At 37.8% G+C, this 12,023-nt stretch overlaps 1 protein-coding gene across 1 annotated transcript; it reads left to right on the top strand.

The window, feature by feature from the left end:
* Window positions 1-8,140: 8,140 nt before the first annotated feature.
* On the top strand, window positions 8,141-9,127 carry LOC141518993 (olfactory receptor 4D11-like). Its single transcript, XM_074231418.1, has one exon. It carries the CDS (start codon window positions 8,195-8,197, stop codon window positions 9,125-9,127), a length of 933 nt encoding a protein of 310 aa, XP_074087519.1. The 5' UTR covers window positions 8,141-8,194.
* Window positions 9,128-12,023: the final 2,896 nt, after the last annotated feature.

The following is a 12,023-nucleotide window of genomic DNA, read 5'->3' as shown; positions in this document are numbered from 1 at the left end:
ACACTCAGAATTTTAATTTGATCTAGCCCTTAAAGAAAAACCTTTGCCAAACAGTAAGGAAATGACATCACCTTATAAATTAAATTACATTTAAAGGGTTCACAAATAGGCTGATTGCGGGGGCTGTACAGATCACTAAGAAATCAAGGACTTTAGCTCTTTATTCTCATTTCTTATCTAAAAGTGTTTAAGATTCTAGGTATATGTTCAAATGCCACCAGACCAATGTTTGTCAGGTGAGGTTAATAAGATAAACTCTTAGATATGCAAAATTTGTAGAAAGAATGGGGTTGAGTCCAAAATTACAAAAGGAAATCAAAAATTTCCACACAAACCAAGATAATTAGTCATTTGATGATGGTCAGTCTGTAAAATAGATACAGTTCAATATATACTTTATTTTCTACTTTGGGGTAATAGCATTGTGCAATTTCTATGGTGCTTTATGGAATTACTCATTCTCACAATCAGTGATTTCTTTGCAAAAGACCATAATCTGGGGAAGCTAGGGGGTGCAGTGCACTGGCTCTGGAGTCAGGAGTATCTGAGTTCAAATCCAACCTCAGACACTTAATAATTACCTGGCTGTGTGACCTTAGGAAAACCACTTAACACCATTGCCTTGTAAAAACCTAAAAAAAAAAAAAGACCATAATCCAGGATCTTTACTTCATCCACTGTTCTTTTCCATGTGTTCCATTTCTTGCCCAGGAATGGGAGAGCATATTTCTATATGCACAAAGACTTAGTACTCGTTTTTCTTCCTCCTTAATTCTTGGAACAACTTTGCTCTGTTAAAGATCGACTCATTTGTGTAGTTCCAAGCTCTTGTCCAGTTGGTTCAGGACCAGTGACTAAGTGGAATGGGTTCTACTTAGGGGAAAGAATTCTCTGGAATTAGAATGGAAAGAAACTTAGATTGCTGGTCCCAAGAATCCTAGAAGAGGTCCATTTTGGACTACACAAACAATCCATCATCCACCTGTTTTAAACTATACTTAAGCTAGATGCTGGGTTATACGTTAATATAATTAAAATTTAAGACAGTCCTAGGCGGCAAAGGACTTGCATGATAAGTACCTGACTTCAGCTTTTATCTTCCTGCTTGTTTGCCTTGATCCCAACCTCAGTCACCAATTGTGACTTCTCAGATAAAGTATACATACCTCTCTCTGGAATACAAAGCCCTTCACCATTTGTTATGCTCTTTGCTCAACCAAGCTCATCAGCTTCTTGTCACCCTATGTAGAATTTTATTGGGCAGCTAGATGGTGCAATGGATACAATGAGAGGCCTAGAGTCAGGAAGATATATTTCTGGTTCAAATCTGATCCCAGGTACTTAAACCCTGGACAACTCACTTAACCTCAAGTTCCTCATCTATAAAATGAGCTAACGGAAATTCCAGACCATTCCATTAGCTTTGCCAAGAAAATACCAACTCCAGTCTCAGACTCAAACACAACTAAAATGATTGACCAAAACAACAAAAAATATACAATACTCTATCTCCCATCTCTTTTGCACACCACCATGCTCAAACAAGCTTCTTCCTCACATCTATCTTGCACAATCCCTACCATCCTTCAAGACTTTACTCAAGAGCTACAGGGCTCTTTCCTTAATCATTGTGGCCCACACCCTATCAAAAAAGGGAAGGGAAGGGAAGGGAAGGGAAGGGAAGGGAAGGGAAGGGAAGGGAAGCCCGAATTCAAATCCAATTTCAAATACTTACTAGTTTATATCAACCTGGACAAATCACTTGATTTCTGTATAACTCAGTTTCCTCAACTATAAAGTGGGGATAATGATAGTACTTATACATTTTCATTTTATTTTTATTGTTTATGAGTGTTTGCTTTGTTTTGAGACATAGATAATAAGAAAATGTGTTTTTCATGACTACCAATAGTTATTGATATCATATAAATAGCCTTCTCAAGGCATGGGAATGGTACAAGAAGGAAGCAGAGAATTTGGAAGCCAAAATTTTTTTATTTTAGGTTTTTGCAGGGCAAATAGTGTTAAGTGACATGACCAAGGCCACTCAGCTAGGTAAATATTAAGTGTCTAAGTCCAGCTTTGAACTCAGGCACTCCTGACTCCAGGGCTGGTGCTGCATCCACTACACCACCGAGCTGCCCCAGAAGCCAAAATTTTTGTAAAAGAAATTATGAAATTATTTTTATATGCAATTGGGGGGAAACATTAAAACATAAAACTGGCTGTTCTTGTAGTCTGAAATTTACCCATATGGCCAACATCAAAATTTTATCAGTGATTCAAAGAAAGTATTTCCTGTTGAATATTTTTAAACTCTGGATGGATTGTTTTCATTTGTAAAAAAAAAAAAAAAAAAAAAAAAAAAAAAAAAAAAAAAAAAAAAAGCTTCATTTTTACACATTCAAAATGTTCTGTTTTTCCAGTTATACTTTTCTTTTATTGTGACTGAGAACAATGTCCCATTCATAATTAAAGGAGACAGATAATAGTACACTGGTGTAGCAGAGAGAGTTGCACACTTTCATTCAAGAAGATTTGATTTCAAATTCTTCCGATGCCAAAAATCGGTGTGACTTGGGCAAGGTAACTAAATTCTCTGAGCCCCCGTTTTTCAAGTGAAATGAGAAAGTCGAACTAGATGGTCTCTGAATTTTCCTACCAGTTCTTAAGAATGTAAGACTTTAATGTACTTTCCATTTAAATGTATCCAGAAAATATCAGTCACTGAAAATTATATCTCTTCTATGTTTCTTTTTATCAGAAAGTTTGATTCAAATTGAGTTTGACTTATCAAAAATTGAAATCCACTAGAGAGTTGAGTTGAATTTCTTGGCATTACTAAGTATACACGCAAAAAGTCATTAAGAAGTATCCTTTGCTAGGCCCCCTGTGTGTTAAGCCCTAAGTGCCCTCCTACCCAGGGTACCCTTTGTCCCAGCTCATCCCACCAGGGACCTGCATGCCTGCTCTAATTGCTCTGTACTCTGTACCTCTCTCTGGAGGTGCTCCTACCTGCCCTGGCTCAAAAGAGCTGCATAATAGACAAGACCCATCCTCCTAACGTGGGAAGGCGGCCAGCATGATGGCCAACTGTGAGTGGTGTCAGGGTCTGGGACACTGAACATAGCTGTCTGATGAACTAGATCATTTGGCTTATCTAGATCTGTTCTATTGCTGAAGTTTGTGTACAGAAAGAACAATGGGAAAATGATCATAACCATAATGATAATAGCATAGATATAATGTTTAAATGTTTTTCAAATCATTTTTAAACTATCATATTGATCCTCTCAACAAACTTACGAGGTAAGTGCCCATTATTCTCATTTTGCATAAGGGGAAACTGAATGAGGGAGGTTAAGTAGTTTGCTCAGGACCACAGTGCAGGTGTCTAAATCAGATTTCCAAATCACGTCTTTCTGACTTCAACTCCTTTATTTGAATGTCTAAGATATCTATGATTTTTATAATGTAAGTGATACCCCTCCCCTAAAATAGGTCTTGGTCTGTAGGAACTGTTATGGGAATAGACCCTTTGTGTTCATACAGCTATGGAATGATCCTAAAACAGGGTGATCCTAAAACAAAAGATACTTTTTAATGTCCTGAGTCCCTTACAAGATACTTTTGTTTGTGACATGATCATGAGAATTTTAGCTCTCTTATTCATCCAATCCCAGATTGAGAGAAAGAGCCTTAAAGTTATTTCGTACCATCCCTTCATTTACAGGTAAGGAAACTGAGGCCTATGTAGGTTCAATGATTTCTCCAAAGCCAGCAGGGTAGCAAGTGACAGAGAACGATTCAAATCACCAGGGAAGAGATAGGAATAAGCATGTTTTAAGCTCCTACCATCAGCCAAACATAAGAGTGCAGTGTAGAAGTGTATGGGAAAGGTACCATTATTATCTCCATTTTACTTTTTAGGAAAATGAGATTGGCCTAGGCCATATGACTTCTTGAGAGTCACATAACTTAAGTGATAAGGCCAAATTGAAATGCTCAGCTTGGTAACTGCAGGCACAGAGCTCTGTCCATTACACCAACCTCTCTCACCTGGTTCCTTATTTAAAATTGAGTTCTCTTCACCTCCCTCCCATTCTATTGGTATGACCTTCAGGAACCTACACTTAGTAGGTCTAGTTACATAAGGTCAAAGGTTCTGACTGACTTTAGTGACAGAATTTTCATATATTAAAATACTTGCATTGAAAAATTTTTAAATAATGCTATTGGTTGACATCTCTATAGTGCTTTATCTCTGTCTCACAAAGTGATAAGAATGCTACAAATATTATCTAATTTGATCCTCACAACAACCCTGGAAAGTAGGTCTATAATTATTCCCATTTAACAGATAAAAAAAAGTGAAGCAAACAGAAGTTAATTCATTTGCGTCCAAGATAACACAGTGATGAAACTGGATTTGAACTCAGGTCTTCCTTATTCCAGGCTCAGCTCTTTCTCTTCTGAGTTACCAAGCTGTCATTAAAAGTGCTAAGTTTGTTTCAAGGGTTCCAGAAGAGTTTCCTAGAAGGAACTTTAGAAATTCTTGAGTCCAAAACCCTCATTTTATAGATAAGGAAACAGACCAAGAGGTAACAACTTATACAAATTACAAGTTAGAAGCAGAACCCCTCATCCTCTGGGCTCTAACCCACCACTCTGTTTCTCCCTTTTTTATGGCAAAGTGAATTTTGAAAGGCTGGACCACCCTACGAGATTTCTAGTGGATGCAACCAAACTAGAAAAGACTCCATGGCAGACTGTATTCTGTGTCTTTTTGCCTGATCTAAAAAAATAGCAGCTGTGTAATTGTATGGACAAGGAAACAGAGGAAATTGAGCTGAACCTGGACTGAAACTCAGTCTTATTTTCTCACTAAAACAGGCTCATTAATATCTAGAGTTGCCAAGTACCATAGAGAATACCCAGTAGGACTCTTCATTTTAAAGATGAAGAGACTAAGCCTTGGGTAGATGAAGTGAACTTATCCGTGCTCATGAATTCCTTAAGTGAAAAAGATGGGCTTAGAATCCAGGTCACCAAAATGCTGGGCACAGGCTCTGCCCATTACACCAAGCTGCTTAATGGCTACAGATCAGTATTTTAAGGTCTTCAGAACCTTTTAGATCTCATTTAGTTCTCATTTGATTCAAAAGGTTAGCCAAGTTGCATTTCTGCCAGAGCAACTCAGGAAAACTGATTATGAGGGTAAGAAGGGATGCCAATCTCTATCAGCAATGAAAACTCCACACCAGGAAAACCACAGATCCCCTAATGGAAAAAAAGGCAAAATGTCCTCAGTCTTTGCACGGACAAATTCAGCAAAGGTTCTTAAGGAACAGGTGAGCAAAATGGGGACTGTCAGAAATAAAGGTTTTTCCTCGATGCTTCAAAGTATTCAGAAGCATCTTCAGGGCCCACGGACTTGGGAGAAAACAGAGGCTGAAAAAACAGTCTAAAAAACGTTTCTATGTAGAGGGAAGGATAAAAGAAAAGAATGGTTTTAAGCACCAAGGACAGAGATTCTGAATATTCTACTGAGTTTCTTGTGGTTTGCAAAGGTCAAACAAATATCATGGAATGGTAGAAAACATAAGACCGAGTTATCTCATGTCTGATTGAGCTTCCCTGACAGTACAGAGAAAGGAACACAGAGTTCTCCAGCCTCCTGCCAAAATCACAAAAGCTCAAGGAAATGGATAAGGTTCAGACCATTGTTGGCAAGAGAGCTTTGAAGTGTGTGTCTGCATCTATATCTGTATGTTTGTGTGTGTGTGTGTGTGTGTGTGTGTGTGTGTGTGTGTGTTATCATCAAGTCATCTAAGGGAAATAATTTGTCACTGCCAACCTGGCATAGTTCATTCACTAGTATTTTGAAAAGACTAGTGTTGTGATTAAATAAATTTCCTGATCAATTCAGGGTTAGATCAAATCTGGTCTCAGACACTTAATAATTACCTATCTGTGTGGCCTTGGGCAAGCCACTTTACCCCATTTGCCTTGAAAAATCCTAAAAAACAATTCAGGGTCAGAAAAATTCTTCTGTCTATATAGACCCTTAGAGTTTAGATTGGAAAGGTAGGTACCATTTAGTCCAACCCTTCATTTTACAGATGAGCAAACTGAGACCCAGAAAAAAATAAGTGATTTACCAAAAGATTATATAGGCACTAACTTAGGAGTTTCTTAAGAAACAGTTCCCTCAAATCTACCAGTCCAGGGTTTGCCACTAAACAACTGAAAGAACAGAACTGTATATTTGTGGAGATCAAAGACTTTGTTCTTGTTCTTCCAAGTCAGAATCCTCAGAAACCATTATGACTTTACAATATGATAGATGGACAAGTAAACAGAGGAAACTGAGCTGAACCTGGACTGAAACTCAGTCCCATTTTCTCACTAAAATAGGCTCATAATCATCTAAAGTTGACAAGTACCTTTAAGAATACCCAGTAGGACTCCTTCATTTTAAAGATGAAGACAATAAGCCTTGGGTAGGTGAAGTAAATTTATTTATGCTCATGAATTCCATAAGTGAACAAGATAGGATTAGAATCCAAATCAACAAAATGCTTAGCACATGCTCTACCCATTACTCCAAGATGCTTAATGCCTACAGAGCAGTCAAATTTCTCACAATTCTAAGAAGGAGGAAAATAAGGGAAATGTCACAATGGACTTCACAGGTAATTGGAGGGCCCATAAATAAAGCATCTTTTGTTGTCATTTGCCACATCCCTTAAAAGAAGTGACCAGAATCATTCTCATCGATTAAGCTTCCTGGTTTTACTAGTCTCGGCTGGATGAAATTTGGATGTTCCTGATGAGATCTGAAGCAAAGGCAAGAGCAGAATTTCCAGACTTCACAATAATCTGAGTTATTGTGCCCATTCCTTTTTATTTAACTTAACCTCTGCCCTATAAAGTTCATATATAGTCTAAAAAGGAAATGGTGGAACTGTGAGGGAGTTTTACCAAAGACTCAAAATAACCAATGATGGTCAAAGCAGTAAGTCAACAAAAAAGGAGAAGTTTGAGATCTAAACCAAACTGTGAAGCCTCAAGAATAGAAGAGAGCTGAGGCAGGGAAAGAGGAGGTAAAAGATGCAACCTGGACTCAGGAACTGGAGGTGTCAAATTCCAAAAGCCTCAGGTATGCTCCAATGCAGGCTGTAGAAAGAGGAGTTAGCATAAACAATGGTAACCAAAACCATTGGCCACTGGGTGGTTCTACTGTATATGAAGGTAGGAAAGCCTGAATTCAAATCCAACTTCAGTTGCATGACGGTGGACAAGTCACATCAACTTCTACTTACCTAAGTTTTGTCAGCTGTACAGTGGGGGATGATAATAATAATACCTAAAGTTTTTCATTTCATTTTTGTTTGTGTGCTTGTGCTTTGCTTTGTGACATGGAATACGTTTTGCATGACTTCAAATGTTTATTAGATATTAGATTGCTTAACTTTTCAAGGCATAAGGGAGGCACAGGGAGGAAAGAGAAAATTTGGAATTCTGTTTTTTAAATGAATGTTTAAAACAGAATTTTAAATATAATTTTAACCTTTTTGACAAAATTGAAATATATATTTTAAAAACAACACTGCTCTCACAGGACTGTTCTGAAGATCAAATAAAATATTATTCATAAAGCAGAGTGGCTGTCACGTATTGCTATATTAATGCTTATTCCCTCCCAAAGATAGAGCAGACTCAAAATCAGCAGCAGGACCTGCTGAACAATGTGGTTCCCTTCTTCCTCAAAATACTGGCATTCCTAAATCCATTGTTGCCTCCAAGGAAGAGGAGCTTATCTGTTCATAATTGACATAAATTTGATAGATATTGGGGATTCATTCTAGTTCCATTCTGTCCTCAGAATCTAAAAGTAGGGAAAGTGATCAGCACCAATAAGTATCTGGCCACTGGCCTCTGGCTTCATAATCAGATAAAAGATGCCATAATAAAAATGGCTGATGGGGGTAGATAAAGACAAGAGAATTTTACAATTTTGTGCTTACAGAAAGACATAGGAAGATCACAAAATTGAGTAAGGAACAAAAGGACTTTGCAGGACTTCTCACGGCCTTGCAACAGTCTGTCACACATAGGGTGCACTCTCATTCTCCATAGTTATAACATTACATCTTTTTTCTCGAGGTGGCCAAGAAAGTGAAAATAGCTAATGGAGCTGGGAAATCACACCAGAGTGAAGGAATTTGTTTTTACGAGCCTTACCCAGTCTCTAGGTCTGAGTATCATCATATTTATTTTACTACAACTAGTGTATATAACAATTCTACTGGGAAATCTCCTTATCATCCTCACTGTGACCTTCGAATCTCACCTTCACATCCCTATGTACTTCCTGCTCCGAAATCTAGCCGTTGTGGACATTTGCCTTGCCTCTATATCTACTCCAAAGGTTTTGCTGGATCTTCTAGCTGAGAGAAAGACCATCTCTTTTAATGGCTGCATGACTCAGATATTTTTCTTCCATTTCATTGGTGGGGTAGATGTTTTTACTCTCTCTGTGATGGCTCTTGATCGTTATTTGGCCATCTCAAAGCCCCTTCATTATGTGACCCTCATGAGTAAAGGAAGGTGCTTTGGGCTCTTGGTGGCCTCCTGGATAGGGGGTTTTCTACATTCCATTGTGCAGATCTCTTTCTTGATCCGAGTTCCTTTCTATGGGTCTAATATCATCGATAGTTTCTATTGTGATGTTGGGCAAATCCTAAAAATCGCAAGCACTGATACCTTTGTTCTGAATATTTTAACAGTTTCCAATAATGGCCTAATAATGACTCTTTGGTTTGTTCTACTCCTTATTTCCTACACCATCATCATGGTGATGTTGAGGTCTTACACAGGAGAGGGCAAGAAGAAAGCCATCTCCACCTGCTCCTCCCACATCACTGTGATCACCTTACATTTTGTCCCTGGTATTTATGAATATGACAGGCCCCTCATTACACTTCCCTCTGACAAAGTCTTCTCAGTCATCCTGACTGTCCTCTCCCCTCTCTTGAATCCCTTGATTTACACTTTGAGAAACCAGGAAATGAAGTCAGCCATGAAAAGACTGCATAGAAGGCTTGTACCTTCTGAAAGGTAATTAGTTCTGTGATAATGGGGAAACGGGAAAGATAAATTTTATTGCACCAAACTTCTTTTGAGGGGACCAAAATGAAAGTCAATTATGAATCCAAAGTTGTAATTACAAGTAGGACCCACTAAAAAGACTTGAAACTATATGAGTGTTGGTCCTCCTCTCCTGTTGCCTAAATTAGTATTGCCTTGTCTAATTAGCAAGGTTATTGGTAGCACCCAAAACCAATACAAGACAGTGAGAAGAGAGAGAGGAGGTAAGGATCCTTGTCAAATGCACTTTATATATCTTAAGGATCCATGTAAATGTGAATTATTATTATATCCTTATTAGGTGACGTTTAAAAATCTAAAATGGAATGACAAAAATAACATATGTCCATTATTTCTATAATGTTCATCACTGTACAAAGACAGCATGTCCCAAAGGGACAAAGTTGATGTCTTGCAGAGAAATCACTGACTCTAAGAATGGGTAATTCCATAAAGTACCATGGAAGTGGCACGAGGCCATTATCCCAAGAGTAGAAAATGAAGCAAATATTGAACTATACGTACTCCTCTACAGACTGACCATCATCAAATGACTAATTATCTTGGTTTTCTTAATTACAAATCAGGTTTTCATTATTAGGTATTAAAAGCAGAGGAGAGTGCTTCCAGAAATAATTGTGACATAAAAACGGGGGGAGGGATCAATAAAATTTGTTTCCAAAATAATAAAGATCTCTGCTGTTTAAGTGAAGAAAGCACTGGTGGCTAGGGATAAAAGTAGAACGTTGGTGAGGGAATAAGAAAAAACAGAAATCTAGGAGGATAGCAAACACAGATATCAATTACAATTTTCATAAAGGCACCTTGTTTTATCACAATTATATCTTCTTCAGACCCAGAACTGTTCTCTGTCCACAATGGACTCTTAGTTAATATTAGCTGATAAGAAGTATAGAAGGATAATAAAGGAATGTTTTATACACACCCATACACATATTAATAATTATCCAGGCTACATCCTAATCAAAATGAAATATGGAAAAAAATAGTAGTCTGGGAGTAAGGAGATTGAAATTATATCCCTAATCCTCCTAGGGACACAATCCATGAGTGTAAAGTGAGTCACCTTCTTCAGGTCTCAATTTTTCACAAGATTGAAAAGAAGTAATCAAAGGATTTGATTAAACAATTTCCTAAGAGAAGAAAAGCAAATTAACAACACCTCTATGAGAAAACTGCTCCAAAACTCTAATCCTAAAGAAAATAGGAAATAAACTCTGAAAGTATTATTTCATCAAATTGATATTGATTATAAAGATGGAAAAAATATTGGAAGAACTCTGGGAGGCAATCACATTAATGCACTGTGAGTGGAGATGGGAAATGGTTCAAATGCCCTGGGAAATAATTTGAAAATATGCAAGAAATATTATAAACACCTCCTTTCAGATACTGTCAAGGGACTTTTCATTTGGGGCATCTGGCAGACCATATGGCTGTTGTCCACAAACCAAATGCACTGAACCCAGACAACTTCATTGCCATAAAAATTGCCACCAAGGGATAATTATTTTAAGCTTCAACAACACATGGAGCTAGGGCAATAGCTACGACATAAAGGAGTTTAATCTTTGCTTGCTGAGGTAACATCCTTCCCCATGAAATTCCAGATTTCTTAATTTAAGAAAAGTATTTCATTTGAGGTCCTTCAACTAACGAGCAGTATCAAGCCTACAAGGGAAAACTAACTTTTACCCTGGGACTAAAACTGTTCATCTCAGTTATCCAAGAGACATAATTGCCCCATCATAGGAACTCCTGGGAGCAGAGTTTGATACATGTGAAAGAGAAATTATTCAAACGTGGAAAAGAGAGCGGCACAGCACCAGATGCCTTTGCTCCTAAAATAACTTCTAAACTACCACAAAAGTAATCATATTGTGAGTTCAAAGGGTCCCAGGACTGAGCTAGAGAATTCTTTCCCCTAAATAGAGCCCCTTCTACTTAGTCACTGGTCTTGAACCAACTGCACAAGACCTTGGAAGTGTACTGATGAGTCGGAGCAAAGTTGTTCCAAGAATTAAGGAGGGAGAAAAACGAGTACTAAGTCTTTGTGCATATATAAATACGCTCTCCCATTCATGGGCAAGAAATGGAACACATGGAAAGGATCCAGGTATATGTTTAAATGCCACAGACCAATTTGGACCAGGTGGGGTTAATATTAAGATAAACTTTTAGATATGCAAAATTTATAAGACAAATGGGGTTGAGTTCAAAATAACAAAAGAAAATCACAAATTTGCACATCACTAAACAACTCAAGAGACATAGAAGTAGAATGGAAAGAAACTTAGATCGCAGATTGCTGGTCCCCAGAATCCTAGAAGAGGTCCATTTTTGGACTACTCAAACAATCCATCATCTGCCTGTTTTAAACTATACTTAAGCTAGATGCTGGGTTATATGTTAACAATATACTTAAAATTTAAGATAGTCTTAGTCTGCAAAGGACTTGCATGATAAATACCTGACTTCAACTTTTATCTTCCTGCTTGTTTGCCTTGATCCCAACCTCAGTCACCAACCGTGACTTCTCAGATAAATACACATACCTCTCTCTGGAATACAAAGCCCTTCACCATTTGTTATGCTCTTTGCTCAACCAAGCTTGTCAGCTTATTGTCACCCTATATAGAATTTTATTGGGCAGCTAGATGGTGCAATGGATAGAACGACAGGCCTAGAGTCAGGAAGATATCTTTCTGGTTCAAATCTGGTCTCAAGCACTTAAACCCTGGACAAGTCACTTAACCTCAAGTTCCTCATCTATAAAATGAGCTAAAGGAAATACCAAACCATTCTATTATCTTTGCCAAGAAAATCCCAACTGGAGTCATAGAGTCAAA

The sequence above is a fragment of the Macrotis lagotis genome, chromosome 3 (assembly GCF_037893015.1).
Source record: "Macrotis lagotis isolate mMagLag1 chromosome 3, bilby.v1.9.chrom.fasta, whole genome shotgun sequence".
Classification (NCBI taxonomy): Eukaryota; Metazoa; Chordata; class Mammalia; order Peramelemorphia; family Peramelidae; genus Macrotis; species Macrotis lagotis.
The sequence above is the reverse complement of the archived record's forward strand: the minus strand, read 5'-3'. Positions and strand labels throughout refer to the sequence as shown.

What these genes read in the sequence shown, in the direction of transcription:
- LOC141518993 (XM_074231418.1), top strand. Translation starts at nt 8,195, where the DNA reads ATGGAGCTGGGAAATCACACCAGAGTGAAGGAATTTGTTTTTACGAGC.